The sequence below is a fragment of the Ochotona curzoniae genome, unplaced genomic scaffold, assembly GCF_017591425.1.
Source record: "Ochotona curzoniae isolate NIBS_2020 unplaced genomic scaffold, NIBS_Ocur_1.0 contig_3622, whole genome shotgun sequence".
NCBI classification, from domain to species: domain Eukaryota; kingdom Metazoa; phylum Chordata; class Mammalia; order Lagomorpha; family Ochotonidae; genus Ochotona; species Ochotona curzoniae.
In genome coordinates, this window is record NW_024465926.1 from 14005549 (window position 1) to 14023746 (window position 18198).

At 57.4% G+C, this 18198-nt stretch overlaps 2 protein-coding genes across 2 annotated transcripts in view; one reads left to right on the forward strand and one right to left on the reverse strand.

The window, feature by feature from the left end:
* The window catches only part of LOC121158001 (V-type proton ATPase subunit d 1), a 34945-nt gene extending 24059 nt beyond the window's left edge, over positions 1 to 10886 (forward strand). The window contains exons 3-8 of the mRNA XM_040982538.1: positions 4877 to 5055; positions 6416 to 6495; positions 9616 to 9693; positions 9812 to 9988; positions 10081 to 10158; positions 10275 to 10886. Coding sequence (XP_040838472.1) covers positions 4877 to 5055; positions 6416 to 6495; positions 9616 to 9693; positions 9812 to 9988; positions 10081 to 10158; positions 10275 to 10436 — 754 coding nt within the window. The 3' untranslated portion in view covers positions 10437 to 10886. The remainder of the gene's footprint in view (positions 1 to 4876; positions 5056 to 6415; positions 6496 to 9615; positions 9694 to 9811; positions 9989 to 10080; positions 10159 to 10274) is intronic.
* A 927-nt stretch (positions 10887 to 11813) lies between these two features.
* On the reverse strand, positions 11814 to 16957 carry LOC121158002 (corticosteroid 11-beta-dehydrogenase isozyme 2). The gene is made up of 5 exons (XM_040982540.1): positions 16693 to 16957; positions 12992 to 13204; positions 12714 to 12899; positions 12481 to 12618; positions 11814 to 12312 (listed from the first exon to the last, which is right to left on the reverse strand). The coding sequence occupies exons 1-5, from the start codon at positions 16955 to 16957 to the stop codon at positions 11903 to 11905; spliced, it is 1212 nt and encodes a 403-aa protein (XP_040838474.1). The 3' UTR covers positions 11814 to 11902.
* Between the last annotated feature and the right edge of the window lie 1241 nt (positions 16958 to 18198).

Sequence of the window (18198 nt, forward strand, 5' to 3'; positions counted from 1 at the left end):
GCAGAGATGGGTGTAGGTGCAGAGATGGGTGGTGCAGACAGCACCCAAATAGACCTGGGGGCAGCTGCAGTGAGAGGGGACCAGGGCCAGAGGCAGCTTCGCAGTATTGGACAACTCCAGGGTCGAGTAGAGAGGGAATGGGTGGCTGGAATGGACGCAGCTGCCTGGTTTGGGGCATGCAGCCTGGATAAGATCAGTTCTCCAAGGCAGACTTTAACTGTGTAGTCTTGATGCTCTTACTGCTATGACTGCATCATGTTGCTATGTCACTCTCCCAAAGGCTGATTTCAGGCCTAGCCATTGACCTGCTGCTGGATGACTTGACCTAAATAGCCTTAGGAAAGATCTGAATATCAGCAGTCTATGATGATGTCTTACAGGAGAGGCACCCCAGGAGAGAAACTGGGAGTTGCTTATCAGAGGAGGGAGCCTGGTCCCTGACAAGTCCCAACTGGGCTCCAGAGGCCCTCGTCTTTGTGCTCTGTGGAGGGGTCTTCCCTAGTGGGCAGCACTTGGCTGCAGCCCAGCTGCCTGTTGGGAGAACCTGGGCAGGGCGTAGCCTGCACCATCTGGGTGAGCTCAGAATCCATGTTTGTCTTCTGCTGGAGGGAGCATCTGTATCAACCATCTTGCCCAGGACATGGTATCTCATTGGGCCCTGTTGGGTCTCAGGTGTCCCTGGACCTCTCTACCCTGGCCCTTCACTGCTCTCTGTCTACCACGCTGTTTCTGGGGTATGTGGCTGATCCCTCCACAGGACCTGGCTACTGCCTTAGAAGAGGGCCATACCTCATACTTAAAAAAACTTTATTTTTACATAGTTAGGATGGATGTCTGCCCATGTGGACCACTGATTAGGGTGGGAAGGGTTGAGGTACGGGAGAAAATGGACGAGACAATTGCTTCTTCTTTTTTTTTTTTTTTTTTTTTTAGGAATAGGGAACATCACTTGATGTCATCCTAGGGTCCCCAATATGGAGCATGTTCCAAGGGCACTGTTAAAGTGTTTTCGATAGTTCTGAGACACTGTTGATTTCAGTGCTCCAAGGTCGAGGAGATCCTTGTAAAGTCCATTGGCTTACACAATCTACCTTAGAATCTCCAGTGGTCCAGATGCTCACTGTCAATGCTTGACCCAGGAGTTGTCCAATTTTTTCTACCCTCCATCCTCTGCCATGGAACTAGAGGTCCTCTATAGGCCTCAATGAGCTGTCATGTCCCCCATGTACATCTGTGCATGCTGTCTACTGCCCAGGCTTCAGCAAGGAGGCCCAGTTCTGACACATACATTCAATGTTCAGACCACAGATCCTGTGATTTTCTCCATGGTTGAAGTTTTGAGTCCAGTGGTCCAGTTGTGGGGAGTTCCCATTGAAACCTTGCCAGAGGTGACCCCAGACCTGACTCCTGTGTGTGCCAGCCAGTGCAGAGTTTGGCTCAGTCCATCACCCACATGAGCATACACATACATTGGTGATTGCAGTCACCCAGTTAGTTATGTCCCCAACCCCATCTGATATACAAACCAATGGATGTTTCCACCCAGCCTAACCCTGCCTACCAAACACCCAGCCCTCACACATATCAGTGGGAACTGCAGCTTAGTTGGAGCAACCCCTCAACAAGGCCTACCCCAAACCCGATTCCTACACATGCCAGTTTGGCCATACCTCATACTGCTCATACTGGTTACAGAGTAAAACTAAGCTTGAGGGGTACTGTGTTGAGGCCATGGTGGACATTTCTGTTCACTTGCACTTTCAACAGAACTTTGTCACCTCAAATGTGCTTGTTACCAACTGTTCATGGGAACCACTGCTGGGAGCTGCTGATTTGCTAGGCCTGTAGGGGTACTGGCTTCCTGGCAACCTCACCAGGGTCAGGCTGACCCAGGGGCTGAAAAACCTTGCTATTCCATCCAGTGACACCAGAGGGCGCCAGAAAGGACAGGGACTGATGCTAGGGTTCTGAGGGCTTCTTGGAGGAAGTGGCTTTCTAAATTGCATCCAGATATTTCTGAGGACCCAAAATAAATTTTGAAGGCCCAAGGCAAAAGAGGGCCTCTGGGCAGAGGAATACAAATCACCCTGCCCCCAGCCCACAGGGGCCTCTTTGGCCTAGCTGGCAGTGGGCCATCCACTCCCCAGCTGTCTTCCCCTGGAGGGAGACGCTGACCAGCTGGAACCTCATTCTCTCCTATTGAGGCCAAATGAGGGGAAGGATTGTAGAGCGGTTTTCTGGGGGCAGGGAGGCAGCTGCCGAAGCCAGGCAAAGAGGAGGATTTCCTTGCCTGCTGAAGGCCCTAGCCTTGGGAGATAGGTACGCAGCTGAGCCAGCATCAATGCCAGGCACTTTCCCCAGGGAGGGATTCTGACCCTAACTGGCAAGGGAGAACAGCAGCAGCCGCTGCCACAGCGATCTCAGCACCAGGGGCAGGGAGTTGCTGAGCTTGACACAAGCTTGTTCAGGGCTGACCCAGCCCTAGGTTACTAAGAGGACCTTGGACAAGGCTGAGGTGGCGTGATACTAGGGACCCTGACTTGGTTCAGCATTTTTCTTGGTGCACAACTAGGAGTCAGCAGGAGAGGGCGGGGAAGCCAAGGGGTGCTACCACTGACTTGCGCATCTGTCAGGGCTGAGAAATGAGTCAGAGCTGGCCTGTTCCACATCACTGGAGGGACAGCAGCAAAGATAGCCGGCAGCATCTTCCCCCGAGACTCTCCCCCAAAGCCAGGATAGGACCTAGGGAGTGCCAGGGCCCCTCCCCGGGCGCTGACCCCATCCTATCCCCAACCCAAACAGCATTTGTCGTGAGCACAGGGAGGGGGAAGCTCAAGAAGAGGAGAGTGTCCTGTGGGACTCGCTCTGAAAAGGCCAGACCAGACAGGGATCGTAGAGCCAGATGTGGGTCCTCGACTTGATCGGCACATATGTAGCCAGGGTTGGGGTTAGGGGATGTGGAGCTTTCCCTTATCGTGTGACAGGATCTGGCACTGGGCACCTCAGGGTCTCATTTGCTCAGACAGTGGCTGTGGGATCACTTGGATAGTGTGGGCCCAAGAAAGTGCTGTTCTCCCTCTCCCAGTCCAGAGGATGTGAAAATGTGAAGAGCGCATATAGGCTCCTGGGCAGGGTCTCTACATGGTAGGCTGGGTGGGGCGTTGGGGGGGGACTGGGTGTCACCTGGACCCCGGGCTCGGTGATATGCTGGAGACGGTAAGGGTCAGTAAGAGACTGTGCTTCCCGGCATAGACAGAATGCAGACTGGGCTTGAGGCTTCGACATGCAGCTGTGTCTCTCCAAGATTCCTTCACTCTACCAGCTCCAAGGGGTCCAGAGCAGGAGGCTGACCGTTTGGGTCTCTTGGCTTTCAGCTGCAGTTTAAGCCTGTCCGAGGCCCTCAGTTTGGAAAGAGGGGCCTGTCTCTTCTCAGTCCACATCTAGTGGCTGACCCAGCCAGACAGGGTGGAGAGAGGGCAGCTGTCTGGCCCTGGGCCCAGGAGAGCAGAGGTCAGAGCAGAGCGCCAGGCCGGGTTGGAGCTGGGGGAGTGTACAGCCTGCAAGGGGAGTGGGGGTCAAGTCAGGACAAGAGCTGGGGCCTCTCCGTCCTGCTGCCTCGCCAGAGGACCCTGTGGGAACATCCCCAGTGGTCAGCCCGCAGGCCCTGGGACGCCGCCTTGCTTGCCCTCATCCCTACCAGCATCTTCTCTGAGCAGTCTTCATACTGAGCATTGCAAGATCCTGTCACAGGTCTGAGGCTCAGCTTGGGCTCACCCACAAGATAGCATGGGACCTATGCCTGGGAACAGCCACTGCCAGCCTAGCTTCCCCTTTTTATTCTGTCACCCCGTAGGTGGCCACACAGAGCTCGTTGCCCCTACTCTTCAGTGGCACAGCTGCAGGCAGAACCTTGTCGCTTGCCCAGTCTGCCCAGCCCAGCCTAGCTCAGCACCACAGCCTCCTCTGCTGCTCGTGCACCTTCCAGAGCTGGCTTTGGCAGGCCCCCCAGGTGGAGGCCTTCGCCTGAGGCTGACCTCAACCCAGGCTCCTGCCTGTCCAGGTCTCTGGGTGTTATCCAGGCTGACCTGGGCTGTTGCCTGGCCTGGCCACAGGCCCTCGAGGAAGAGGGCAGTTCTCTCTTTGAAGTATGGTTGTGCAGGTCAGCCTGGCCTGGGACCTCATTCCAAGGGGGCGTCCCACTGACGCCTGCTCTGGTCTTCTCTGGAGAAGCTTATCTCCACCCTGTTCCTCAGCCTTCCCTCCCTTCTTTACCAGCTTTTCCTGCCTGTGTCTCTCTGTCCCCATATGACTGCTCACATCCTGTCCGTGGATGTCTCGTGCTCAGCATGAAATTGGCACACTCAGCCTGGCCCATGCCCAGCCTCCAGATGCCCCCCTGCTCCCGCTGTGCCAGGAGCCATGCCCTTTCTCTCCTCCTGCTGGTCCTGACAGGGCTCCGTTCCTTGAATGTTCCCATCACTCACTGCATGCCTGCAGGCCTTTGCACACACTGTTCCCTCTTGCAGAACACACTCTGATTTGCCAGTCCCTGTATCTCAAGCTGCTGACCACACCCACCCCTGAACTGAGCTGCTGCCTGCTCTGTGTGTGCTCATAGCCCCCTGCTCCTGTGAGAACACTCCACACTGTGGGGTGAATAGCACTGTCTAGCCTCTTGGGAGGTGTGACCCTCTCCCCAGCCCACAGGGGAGAGGCTGTACCTGTCCCATGCTCCCTGTGTAGTGGTAGTGTAGTAGTCGACTAGTCAGGAACTTAGACAGAATTTGGGCTGAGAGGAGAGCAGCTGCCATAAATGGGTGCACACTGTTGGGCCTGGGGTCCTGTGCTGACAGGCTGCCTTGCTGTTGTCCCATAGGTACAGCTACATGATCGACAACGTGATCCTGCTCATTACGGGCACGCTGCACCAGCGCTCCATCGCCGAGCTTGTGCCCAAGTGTCACCCGCTTGGCAGCTTTGAACAGATGGAAGCCGTGAACATTGCACAGACCCCTGCCGAGCTCTACAACGCCATTCTGGTGGACACACCCCTAGGTGAGCCACTGAGCCGGGAGCAGGACGCGGGTTGTGGGGTTCATGCCAGCAGCACCCGCGTGCCCCCAGGAGGGGACCCTGAGCTGGCACCAAACACCTGCCCACTGCTGCATACTCTGCTCTTGCCCTCTGGATCCCCCATCCTCTCCTCCTCACCTTGTTGCGTGCTGCTTCTGCACCCTTCCCTCGTGTTCCTGCCAGGCCAGGTAGGTTGCTCACAGAGCCTACCCAGACCACTTGGCTGGTTTCTCAGTGCCCAGTAAGGCTAAACTCAGGGAAGAGAAAGAGAAACTTGGGTCCTTGGGGGTCATGGGGCCCTCACAAACTGTGGCCCTAAATGGGAGCCCACACAGGGGTGTGCAGTGGCCTCCCCATTAGCCTGAGGAAGGGAGCAAGCAGCTCCATGTGCCTCCACTGAGCAGCAGCCAGGTCAGACACATCCAGTAGGCAACAGGCTTCACATGGGAGGGCCAGCAAGGGAAGGAATGAGGACCTTAGGCACGGCTCCCCCAAAACAGGTCTGGCTCCTGCCTGCCCAGGAGGCTGAAGAGAAGGCATCAAGGCCTGAGAGGAGTAAGAGTAAATGCTCTAATCTTCCAGAGTTCTAGGCCTCAGGACCCCAGGATACCACCCAGGTTATACCACAGGGATGTGAGCTGCACTAGGTCCTGTGGGAGAGACCTGTGTGCTTCCTGCTCACCTTGTTCTCTGTAGACCCTCCCAGTAGCTGAGACACTTGTCATATCTTGTAGCTTCTGTGGGGTTCCCCCCACCCCCGTCATTTTTCTGAAAAAGAGACATTCTAAATGAGTTTATAGACCCTCATGGGGGCGTGCTCATTCCTGCTGTAGTCTTTCCTTCCATCCCCACAGGGGCTCCCTCCCAGGTCCCTGGTCCATGCCCACCTACCTGGCAAACTTATTCTTTGTCAGAGGAAGAGGCTGATTTTCCAAGCATGGTTGCCAGGCCTTCCTGGGAGATGTAGAAAAGTGGGCACCAGGCCCTAGATCCACAGCTGCCCCTGGAGAAGGGAGAATGTCATGGCCTCTTATGCAAGCCTGTCTTTGGCATGGTCTGAGCTTGGGTCAGCCCCAGCGCTGATTAGATCATGTTATGGCTGGCCGCTTCCTTTATAAATCAATTTTAGAAGCAAAGAGGCTGGAGACACTCAGGTCAGTGCGCGTGGCCGAGTATTGCCTCTGTCACTTCCAAGGTAATAGCTTAGACTGTGAGTCAGGGGGTGCCCTCCCCCACCATACCCAGCCCCATAGGCCTCCTAAGTAGGGGTCCTCTTTGCCCAGCATGGTTTTTGCCCAGGCCCCCTGCCCCACCTGCCTCACGCCTTGCCTTCCTTCCTCAGCGGCTTTCTTCCAGGACTGCATCTCAGAACAGGACCTGGATGAGATGAATATTGAGATCATCCGCAATACACTGTACAAGGTAGTGGCCTGCACCGGCTGGATGGGGTGGGGGGCAGGGAGGGCTTCGCTCGTTGGGGTATGGCTGTTGAAGGCTATGGGGGCACCTTCTGGGGTGATGATTGAATGTGAGGCATGCACTAGGACTCGATGATGTTCTCACACCAGGCTCCTATCCTAGGGGTTTCTCCCCTCTGTGAACCCGTGATGGGTAGAAGGCTGCATGGAACAGGTTCTCCATCCTGTGGCGCCCGCGGCAGACTTTGATAAGATCAGCAGGAGTGGCTGGTGTTCCACCACCTGGCTTGTCAGAGCTGGCTCCTGGATGGCCACTCCCCCAGCATCCAGGAGGGTCACGGGCCACCACCCAGGCCATAGCCCTTGGGCCTCCTTCCCCTGGGCTGTGGCCAGCAAGGACAAGCACTTGAGTGAAGGCAGTGGTGTTTTAGTGATGGTGGGGGGTCGGGAACCAGCCAGGCGTAGCCAGGTCCTCATGTCCCTTTCAGGTTCCCAACCACCTTCCTCTTCCCCCAGTTTGTGGCACAGGCTGACTGACTCCTGGGGATAGAGAGGATATACTTGGGGTTCCTGGGTCTGTACTGCCCTGATCGAGAGAGGTTAAGAACCAGCAGCCAGTTAGGGGCATGTGGGACAGATTAGGCTCTGGCTGTAGTGAGGGTTTCAGCTGCGGTGTCCCACCTGCTGATGGACTGACAAGGACCACAGAGCAGCTGGGGAAGGCTGTGAAGGGGGTTTGAGGACAGCTTGGGCCCAGGGCCCTGCTGATTGAGCCCTGAGGGCCTCAGTCTTTTGGGTCTTGGAGCCCCTCTCCCATTGGAGATGGAGCTGGGTGGCTGGTGCTCAGCCATAGCCAAAGCCTGGGCCGTTGTTTCTATAGGGGCTAGGGCCAGACCATGTGGGAGTCCGGGTGGTAGGGGAAGGGAGAGCCTGCCCAGAGACTGATAGTACTGGCAGGCAAGCAACCCCAGGCCAGGAGGTCTGCTGTGGCTGTGCAGGTTCCAGATGGACAGTTAGAGATCTGAGGGAAGCGCGTCAGGCCAAAAGTCCAAACTTTATTTTGCGGACAAGGTCAGCAGTAAAGCTTTGCAATAAAGCGGAGGGTGCTCTGAGAGGCTTGGGTGGCTATGATGGGGAGGACAGATGAGATTACCCAAAGTAGGAAGGTGATCCACCCCTTGCATCCTTGGGATTGCCCTGGGAGCACAGGAAGTAGGCCAGCCAGACTCACATAAGTGGGGCGGTTGCCTTAAGCCACACAGTATGTCACCAACAATGCACAGGATCACACGTGGTTTAGCCTGTTTGCCAAAGCGAGTGCTCTCATCCACCTCGCGTATCGGGAGGCCAGCCAGCCAGCCAGCCGAGTGAGTGCACTCACACACACTCCTAGTACTCCCTCCCTCTCAGCTGGCCCATTGCCGGGTTCCCTGCCCCGAGACAGGGTGAGGGGTGCGGCTGCCCCCCCCAAAGCCTCACCCACACCCTTACCAGGCCTGACTGGTTCTAGCTGGAGTCACTGACGAGGGCTGCCCAGGCACCAGTTTATAAACACCAAGCCAACACTGCAGGCCTTGTGCCAGAACTGCTTGCCTGGTGGGCGATGTCCCAGCCTAGTGGCCACAGATGGGAGATTAGGTGGACCCTCAGCTGCCTGGTGGGTGGGAACCATAGGCAGCCAGTATGTGGCTGCGGGCTGGCAAACTCCAGGGCATAGGGTGGGGAGGTGACCTTGATCTCTGGACCTGTCACCTCTGGCCTCCCTGACCCTAGGATCGGCCCCTTTAGGGATTGGCACCACAAGGCTAAGCAAATGGGTGAGTTGCAGGGCATGGAGCCCAAGACCTAGATGGTGGCTTCCTCCACAGGTACCAACTAGACCCCTGGGGCAGGCCTTGGCAGAGTTTGGGTGGCCACAGGGAAGAAGGTGACTGGGAGACTCCCAGAGGGAATGAGGAGCCTCACCAGGCTCAAGGTTAGCAGCTGTCACTGTCCCCTCCCACCCAGGACTTTCTGAGTCCTGGGGATTCCCTTCCCCATGCAGGCTTTCAATCCCCTGACTTGTCCTAGACTTTGGCTTCCTGAGATCCCTGTGGTCACCCTCAGGCCTTCTCCTGAGTTTGCCCAGTGTTGTTGGTCATCCCCAGCCTGGTCTATTGGACTCTGAGGGCTCATCTTGTTGCTGTGGATGTTAGTAGCCCCTGTGGGCCCATCTGCCCCAGGGTTGTAGAAAAAAACTTGATCCCATGGGATGCCACCTCCTGCATCACAGTGGCTGACATCGAGTCACATCTCCACTTCCCAGCCAGCTTTTTGGTCACTTTGATGGCTCTGAGTGCAGTGGGCTCCCAACAGGGCCTGTGAGACCATCTTGGGCCTGGACAAGGTGTGGGGAAGGAAACGTGGCTGATGTTGTGAGCAAGTGTTGGGAGAGAACTGGGGCCTGGGCTGACCTGTCCTCTTCTCATGCCCAGCAGATCCAATTTGCCTAGGCAGGAAGTTCTTGTTCCCGCTGGCTGCCCACGTCTCCAGCCGTAGCACTAGGAGGCTGACGTGGAGTAGGCAATAACCATCCCTCAGGAGGAGCTAACCTGACAATTTGGTTCCTGCTGTGTCATGCCTGGGGGTTGTCTTGGGGGTGGGAGAATGTGTTCTGTCAAGTGAGAGACATCTGGGGGCCAAGGGAATTCAGTCCATGCTGTCACTGGGACCTTCCTTCATTAGCCCATGGGCCCCTGGTTTTCTCAGGTTAGAGAGGAAGGGGGAGGGGAGGAGGCAGTACACAGAACGAGCAGGGGAAGGGGAGATAGGCAGATCAAAAGGGGGAACACAAAAGTCCCTTTGAGTCTGGCACTCTGGGGTAAGGGATTGGGTTCCTGCGCCTCAAAGCTAACCGTGAAGCAAACTGCTCTGTCCCTGCAGGGTGGGAGGTGGCAGACTGCTGCTGCTTGGCTAGCAGGTGCAATCTGGATGTTTCAGGGACTTTGCCATAAGGGCTGCCTTGGCCAGAGCCTACCTTGAAAGGAGTTGGGGAGGGAATGAGTGCAAGCAGCTGGCTAGGCAGACTCCCCTCTCCTTTGAGGGTCCTGCTGTCACTGAGCAAAGTTCACTGCTCTCTGCCCAGGCCTACCTGGAGTCCTTCTACAAGTTCTGCTCCCTTCTGGGTGGGACCACTGCCGATGCCATGTGCCCCATACTGGAGGTGAGTGCCTGCCTACCTTTCGACTTGCTGGCTACCACTGGCCCTGGCATGGGGGGAACACACTGCTAGCTTCCTTCCCCTTCCTGTCTCTCTCCTCACCCACACACTGGCCCCACAGTTTGAAGCCGATCGCCGCGCCTTCATCATCACCATCAACTCCTTCGGTACCGAGCTGTCCAAGGAGGACCGAGCCAAGCTTTTCCCACACTGTGGGCGGCTCTACCCTGAGGGCCTGGCCCAGTTGGCCCGGGCTGATGACTATGAGCAGGTCAAGAATGTGGCCGACTACTACCCAGTAAGTGGCCTGGCCGGTGGGATGATGGGCGGGCATGTGGGCAGCACCTGACAACACCCTCCCGCTCACCCTTCCTACCACTGCCCCGGCAGGAATACAAGCTGCTTTTTGAGGGTGCAGGCAGCAACCCTGGAGACAAGACCCTGGAGGACCGATTCTTCGAGCACGAGGTGGGTACAGGGCTCTGGCAGGGGCTACCCATTAAAGGGAAGAGTGAAGAGTAGATGGCATCAGGCTTGCCTGTGTGGCCATGTCACCTGTATACTTCACCTGCCTCTGCCCACAGGTGAAGCTGAATAAATTGGCCTTCCTGAACCAGTTCCACTTTGGCGTCTTCTATGCCTTTGTGAAGCTCAAGGAGCAAGAGTGTCGTAACATTGTGTGGATTGCCGAGTGCATCGCCCAGCGCCACCGTGCCAAGATTGACAACTACATCCCCATCTTCTAGCGTTCTGATCTAGGGCTCCCCAGCGTGCTATGTGTGTGTCTGTGTGTGCTGTGACAAAGCCCAGGGTCCACCCGCTGACCTAGGGGACAGCACATTGTCCCAGGGCGACCCAGCTCCCCAGACCTGCCCCTGCTTCGAGACTGATCTTAGCCCTGCCAAGGGCTGGGTACCTCTTTCCTGACCAAGGATGGACCAAGGACCACCCCCCCCCCCCCCCAGAGTAGAGGATTCCTCAGCGCCATGTTTACAGCTGCTGGCATAGTTGAGAATCACATGGTCACTTTCCTGTTCCTCCTCCAGTCTGAGACTCCCTGGGTGTGGTGTCACTCCCAGAGCTGCAGGCCCAGGGGAAGGGTAGTGTGGGTGTGTCCTCAGGGCGTAAGGGAGATGACGGCAGCCCTCCCCCTCAGCTCTGTCCCCCCTCTGAGACAATAAAACTGCCCTATCTTACTCCACTGCTTGCTATCTCTTTGGGGCCCCGGAATTCCCCAGCTTCTCCCATGTCCCCACCTTCATCTAGTCTGCTGCCTAGGCCTTCTGCGGCTCCCGTGGTGGGTAGGTGTGATTCCCAGCCAGGGGCCTCAGTGGAGGAGAAGCACCTTTGCTAGACACAGAGACAGGTCGTGTAGCTGGGCTTGGCCTGGAGGAAGGCCTCCTTGCTTTCCTCCTGGGAATCCTAGCCTATGATCAGGGTTATTACCCCCACTTCATTATGGTGAAACCCAGACCCAGGGATAAATAATTTGCTGGGGGTCAGCAGAGGACAAGAAGGTGGGAACCAGAATCTTCTAGGCGAGCCCAGCCAGGTCTGAGTACACACAGCGCTGGGCCCCCCTCCTCAACCACCACCATCCTGCTCTGCCTCCTCCCTCTGCAGAGCCCTGCCAATTCTCCAGGCAGTTCCCAACCTCTGTCCCACAGCCACACCTTGTCAGGCAGGTGGCCAGGCAGTCTTCCTTCCCAAACACACCATCTCCCTCATTGTAGGAGAAATAAAAATGTATCTTTATTTAAAAAGTAGCCATCAGACAAGTAGGGAAGGCAGCATCCCTGTGACTTGGGAGGGGGTGGGCACTGGGGCCCTAATTCTTGAGCCAGTCAAGAGATAGTAGGAGTTTTCCCATTGCAGCACTGAGGCGCTGTTGCCCAGAAAGAATCCTGAGGGAGGTCCCCAGCCCACCCAGTTGTCCCTTAGTTTGCAGAGTTGCCAGTTGGCAGAGTTCTGCCAAAGGCTCCAGTGAAGTTGTACACCTTACTCTCCATCCAGCCGGGATCTCGAAGCTGCAGCGGGGAGCATTGTGCCCCAAACCAGCTGCACAGGCTCATGAAGCAGAAGGGGGACCCAGCAGCTCACTGAGAAACAGCCTCGCCGGGACTGGAGTTCTTTAGACCAGGCTCTAGGGAGTTGTCGTGCCCAGGGGAAGGGCAAGGGCAAGGGCTCATAGGACCTCCCAAGCTGGGGCAGCTCATCGAGCTCCTGCCAAGGAAGGGTCTGGGGTGGGATTGGGGTTGGGGTCCTGAGTAGGGGTAGCACCAGGCTGGCCAGGCCGCAGTGCACGAGGCAGGCAGGGGTTGATGAAGAATGACTGCAGGAAGCGGCGCCGCAGGCTCTCTGGCAGGTAGAAGTGGATGAAATACATGAGCCCCAGGCCACGGCCTGGGTAATAGCGGCGTTGTGGCCGAGTCGCCAGCAGCGCGTCAATGATGGCGTCTACCACGGGGCTGAGGTCAGGCACCGCCAGGCGGAGCGAGTGCAGGAACTGCCCGTGCAAGTGCTCGACGTAGTCCTCGCCGTAGGCCTGCAGCAGCTCCTGGGACATGGTGGCCAACAGCAGTTGCTTGCGTTGTTCCCAGTTGCTCACATTTTTCACAGACTCTGGGGAAGGAGTGGCAAGGTGAGCGCTCTCCCTCAGCTAGAAGCAGAGCTGAGCACGTTTATTCCACCCTGGCCATTGTCCAGCTAAAGCCACACATTACCCGCAATCTGACCCCAACCCCATAAGACTGTGTTTATTTCTGGTTTCCCATCCTGTCCCCACCTCACCTGTTTTGAAGTAGCCAGGTTGGATGATGCTAACCTTGACCCCCCAGGGAAGGAGTTCACAGCTGAATGCATCCATTAGCAGTGCCATAGCTGCCTTGGAGGTTCCGTAGGCTGCCAAGCATGGATAGGGCATGTCTCCTGCGAATAGATTGGGGTGAGGTGGCTCAGCCTCAGCCAGGGACCCTCTGAATCCCCTCCCTGCTTTTCCCCTTGCAACCAAGTAGGGCACTCACCTGCAGGGCTGCCCACGGTCACAATGCGACCCCTGGAGCGACGCAGCAGCGGCAGGAGGCCCTTAGTCAGCTCAAGGGCACCAAAAAAGTTCACCTCCATGCAGTTACGGAATGTGGCTACAGGAGACAGCTCCACATCTGCCACTATGTCATTGAGGCCTGCATTGTTGACTAGACCCCACAGACCTGAGGGCACAGAGCCGGGCAGGGAGACCTCAGTTAGTGGCAGCCCCTCTCTGCCCACCTGCCACACTCCTTAGGGAGCTGTGCTCACTGACCTGTGCTGGTGGTGTGGTCCTTGGTGAACTCCAGCACCCTGCTGATGTCTGCCGGCTTGGTCAAGTCCATCTGCAGCAGCTTCAGGCGAGAGGAACAGCAGGCACGCAGCTCTAGGGCACCAGGCCCATTCAACTCCAACACGGTAGCCAGCACCGTGAAGCCCATGGCATCTAGTTTCTTGGCTGTCTCCTTGCCAAAACCAGAATCACAGCCTGGCCAGAGAAGGAGAGCCAGTGAATTCTCATGGTGGTCCAGCCAAACCTGAGATAACACCAGGGTCGACATGCCCCCTGGACACACAACCCACACACAGCCAGCAGCCTTTACTCCTTCCTTAATGCTCAGTCTGGCTCGTCTGCCCCTCTGGCTAAGCCTTGAGCACCAACTCTGACTTCATTTAACTTTGCCATCAAGCAGGGTTCATGGGACCCACAGAAAAAGCGAGACCTGATCATGCTAAGTTGGTCCTTAAAGTCACTCACTTGTCATAGAGTAGGTAAGGCTAGGGCTGTAAATGAGGTCAACCTGAGAGCCAACCTCATCCCTGAGTCCTTCTATCAGGCCTGGTATTGGACCACAGCTCCCAGGTAGGCAATTAACATCACAGCCATGGGCCCAGTGCTGTGGCCTAGCAGCTAAAGTCCTTGCCTTGAACGTGCCGGGATCCCAGATGGATGCCAGTTCCAATCCCAGTAGCCCTGCTTCCCATCCAGCTCCTTGCTTGTGGCCTGGGAACGCAGTAGAAGATGGCCTAAGGCCTTTGGACCCTGCACCAGCATGGGAGACCCAAAGGAGCTCCTGGCTCCTTGCTTTGGATCGGTGCAGCACCAGCCATTGCAGTTACTTGGGGAGTGAATCATTGCATGGAAGACCTTCCCTTCTGTATATCTGACTTTGCAATAAAATAAATAAATTTAAAAAAAAAATCACAGCCTCCCTTCCTTTCCGGCAGCCTGTTTCCTAGACTTCTTCCTTCACCTGAACACTAAAACCATCCCTGCTTGTCCTGTACCCACGCCACCCCCAATCCATTCTCAATCTCACCAGCCAGATGAATCTTTGCAAAAAATGGTAAGATCACTGTGCTGGGAACACCTGGCCAAGGTTCACTGCAGCCCTCAGGAGGCAGCCCCGGGGCTCAGAGCCCATCGCTGGGGCCCCTTCCCAGCCTGACAGCCCTCCAGCCCCCCAGCCCCCCAGCCCACCCCATCTGTCACTCCAGGCTTGAGGCAAGCTGCAGGCCCTTTCTGCCTCACCTCTGACCTCTCTGCCTTTGGAATGTGCGGGTATTTTTCTAAGCCGCAGACGATTTGCTCCCAGGACAGGGGCCATGATGGATGGAGAACAGAACAGACCTGCCTTTAAATCCCTTCTCACACCCAGCCCATGGAGGCCTGGGGTCAGTTACCACTTTTGCAGACTTTTGATTTCCTGTCTTGGGTCTGCAGAGAGAAGCACCAAGCAGAGCTGGGGGCAGGGGGCCCTGGTCCTGGGAAGATGGTTCCCATTCCAAGCCTGGCTCTGTGGGTGGCCAGCCAGGGGAGCCGCAGGGCCAGGGAGGTAGTAGCTCACCCAGCCCCCCCCCCCCGTGGGCCTGCTGGTTCCTCACCTCCAGATGCTCAGCACCCCCTCTCTGAAGAGGCCAACAACAAAACTAGGCAGGGGGTTTTGTGTGACTAGAGCCCACCAGCCCATGCTGAGGGGTGTGCTTCCAGAACAAGTTGACCTGGGGGAGGGGAGTGTATGGTGTGTGTGTGTGTGTGTGTGTGTGTGTGTGTGTGTTTGCATGCCTTGGCTTCCTCCTACAGCAAACAGGCCCCTCACAGTCTCCCAGAGCTTCAGCCCTGTGGTCCCAACACCGACCCCCCCCCCAAACACACACACACACATACACACCCTCTTGTCTGTTTGTGTACACTCACAAGTATGCAGCCACTCAGCCCTGACCTAAATCCTGTGGCTTCCCCGCTTCCCAGTCCAGAGGTGCCCCTTTACCGCTATGAGTATCTTCGGGGCAGAGTGGGTGGTGGGCACAAAGCACAGCCTACTTGGCAAGTGGGACAGGACCCAGTCAACCCATTTGTCTCACAGTTGATGGAGAGGAAATCCCAGCATGTCCAGGCACTGGGCAAGGCTCACTCTTGCCACCCTCCTTGCCCTGTTCCCCCAAGACTTTGCAGCCAGAAGTAGAGAAACCCAGGTCACAGAAGGCACCTCTCTTCTCCCCTTGCCCTGGGGCTCAAGGCCGGGAACAGCAGCAAGAGCACAAATGGCTGAAGTGAGACCTGGAAGGATGGAGCGGGGGACTGCGGAGTGGGGCCACTGTGCCTACAGGTGGCCTGGGTCCTACTGAGGTCTTCCCTGCCATTTCGAGCAGAGCCTAGGAACAGAACCTGTCCCTGTGCAGAATTTTCCTTCCTCCCACACCGCATGCTGGCTTCACACTGAATCCTAAACTTGTACAGTCTGAACCCTCCTGTCAACCCTGACTCGGGGAATGCTGGCTCCTTACCCGACATCCTTGTCTACTCTCAAGGAAACCTGGCCTCACCCCTGCAGCCTGGCCATTTACCACCTGCCCTCTACGTGGCCATGCTTATTCCCGCCTTAAACTTCCCCATTCACTAGCCTGCTTGCTATCCCTTCTCTGATCCTTTGTGCCTTAAACATCCTTCCTCTTTCCACTCTTGCTGAGTCTGGGCTCAAGGAAATTCTCAGTCCCTCAGGATCATGCAGGGCCCCCTACTGGACCCAGGGCTCTGAGAAGCCAGTTTGCCCACTGTCCCCAACCCCCAAACAATGATGGTGGCAAAGCTCAGAGCACCTGTCCAGAGCCATGGGGGTTGGGAGAGAGGCTAGACTACCATTTGCATCCCCCCATGCAATGCAGCCAGTGCCTCCTGGCCTTTCTCCCCCTCCCCGCTTCAGGCTAAGCCTTAGTCCTCCTTCCCCTTCCACTCTTTTGGTGACAGATTTATTCCCTGCTTCAGACAAAGGCAGCTCAGCCAGGGGTGAGGGAACCTGAGCCCAGCCCTCCAGGACTTCTTTCCTAGGCACTGTAGTCAGGGAGGGATGGAGGAGGGGGGCTGGATGCCAACTCTCAGCTCTGCTTGCTCTGTGCTATGGGGGTAAGGGGACCAGGGGACGGGCATGGGAGTGTTGGCTGGACCTGAGGGACAGTCTGATGCCCAACTTCCCTATTGAAGACCTCCAGCTTTCTTAAGGGATCCCAGCCAAGTGAGAGGGGGTGGTCCCCCATCCAAGGTCCCACCTCTGGTCTCAGGGCATAGTGTCCCACGTGGGGCTGTTGGAGTGACATCTTCCTCATCCCAAACCCTCTCAAGTCCTTCAGAGCCCCAGTTCTATGCTTTAAGCCTGCTGCTTACAGAGGTGTACACACAGCGTGAGCCCCTAAATTCCAGGAACCTCCCCCCACCCACCCTACCCTTTTTCAGCCACCTATTTGCTCTGTGCACCTGCTTTCCTCCAACACTCTCTCGGCAGCAGCGGCAGGTAGTGAACCCAGACTTGGGGAGGTGCCCAGCCATTCCCACTTGGCTCTCTCTCTTGCACGGGGTGGGGGGTGGGGGGGTGGGGGGGAGTCTCACTGGTATGCTGGGGAAGCCGCCTTGGCAGTGGCTATGGGATTCCCTCGGGAAATCGAGTCCCACCCTGGAGTCTGGAGTCCCCGCGCACTCACCGGTGATGAGCACCGCGCGAGTGGCCACGGGCAGGCGTGGCGGGCGCGCCAAGCGGGACAATGCGATCCAGCCGGTGGCGGCCAGCACGGCGAGTGCGGCTGGCGGGGGTAGCAGGCGCTGGCACAGCCAGTCGAGCACGGCCAGCAGTGCCAACACAGCCAGTAGCGGGCGGCCCAGACGCAGGTCTGAGCGCAGCAGCTGGAGCACCGCGCGGGCAGCCACGAGCAGCCAGGCGCCGCCCGACGGCCAAAGCCAGAGCTCCATAGTGACCGGGCTGGACCGGGCTAGGGAGCAAGGCGAGGGACTCTGGCCGGGGCAAGCGGCGCAGGGTTGCAGAGGAACACCAGCCTGGGGGTGGGTGGGATACTCGCTTTCTCTGCTCGCCCTCCGGCCGGACTTATAAAGAGCCCCAGGGGCGGAGGGGGCGTGAGGGCGGGGCGGAGGCGGGACCGGGGGCAGGGCTTCCCTTAACTTCTTTTCCCGGCACCCCCCCCACCGCCAGGCAGGTGCCCACACCCCCCTCACCCTTTCCCCTCCTACCCCGCCCCTCGACCAGATCCGCTTTCGAAGAAGCCGGAACAAAGTCCCAAAGTTGCTGTTTCAGGGGGAGCCGCTTCACCGCCGGCCACTTAGGGAAAGAGGTTGGTGGGTGATCCCCGCTGGGGCTACCTGCAGTCACTCCTGCACCCCCACCGCGTACCCAGGGCTGCACTGTTGCTGCTCGCAGGAGACACACCTGACGCCATGCACCACCTTCTTTGCAGATGCCATCTTGCCAGGAACCAACCCATTTTGGCCTGGCCGCTGGTTCCCTGGTGTACATGCCACAGCACCTGGCCCACACCTCTGTAGCTCACACCCTCCAAGCCCACCTGGGACCCAGACTGTAGGAGCAGGGTAATGGCCTGGCTTGCTGGGAGCTGATACCTGGGCTTTTGCAGTCCCTCCAGTACCCAGTCCTTGTGGATGCACAAGTCCACCTCCATAATTATGGGTGAGAGGAACAGGGGAAGCCTACTTCTAAGCCCCAAGAGACAGGCTGATGAGGATACCTGGGGTGGCTGTGAAGGCAATCTCTAGGACAGGGTGGTCCCTGCCCTGCTGAATCCCTAAGGAATGAAATAGAGAGTGTGGGCGTAGACACATTGCCCTGCCTGTGTGTGTGAAGGTCCTTGTTTGTGTGTGGCCCAGCAACCCCCCCACCATGTCCACCCCCGTGTTTGGCACCCCGTGCCTGGCATCTATGCCAGGGTTCTGCCAAGCTCTGGGAGTTGCTGCCAGTCCCTGGATGCCAGGCCCTATGTTGAGGGGAGTAGGTGCAGCCACAACATGGGGGGAAGGGCCTTCTGCTTTTGGGGGGCTTGCCTCAAGGTCTGCCCTTGCGGTGTCCTAAGAGAGGGCACCTTTGTCATACCTCCTAGCCTGCTGCTCCTTCTCTTCTTGCTCAGGACCCATGCCAGGACTTCATGGCAGTGGTGCTTCCAAAGCCAGTGGCCGACTCCCCT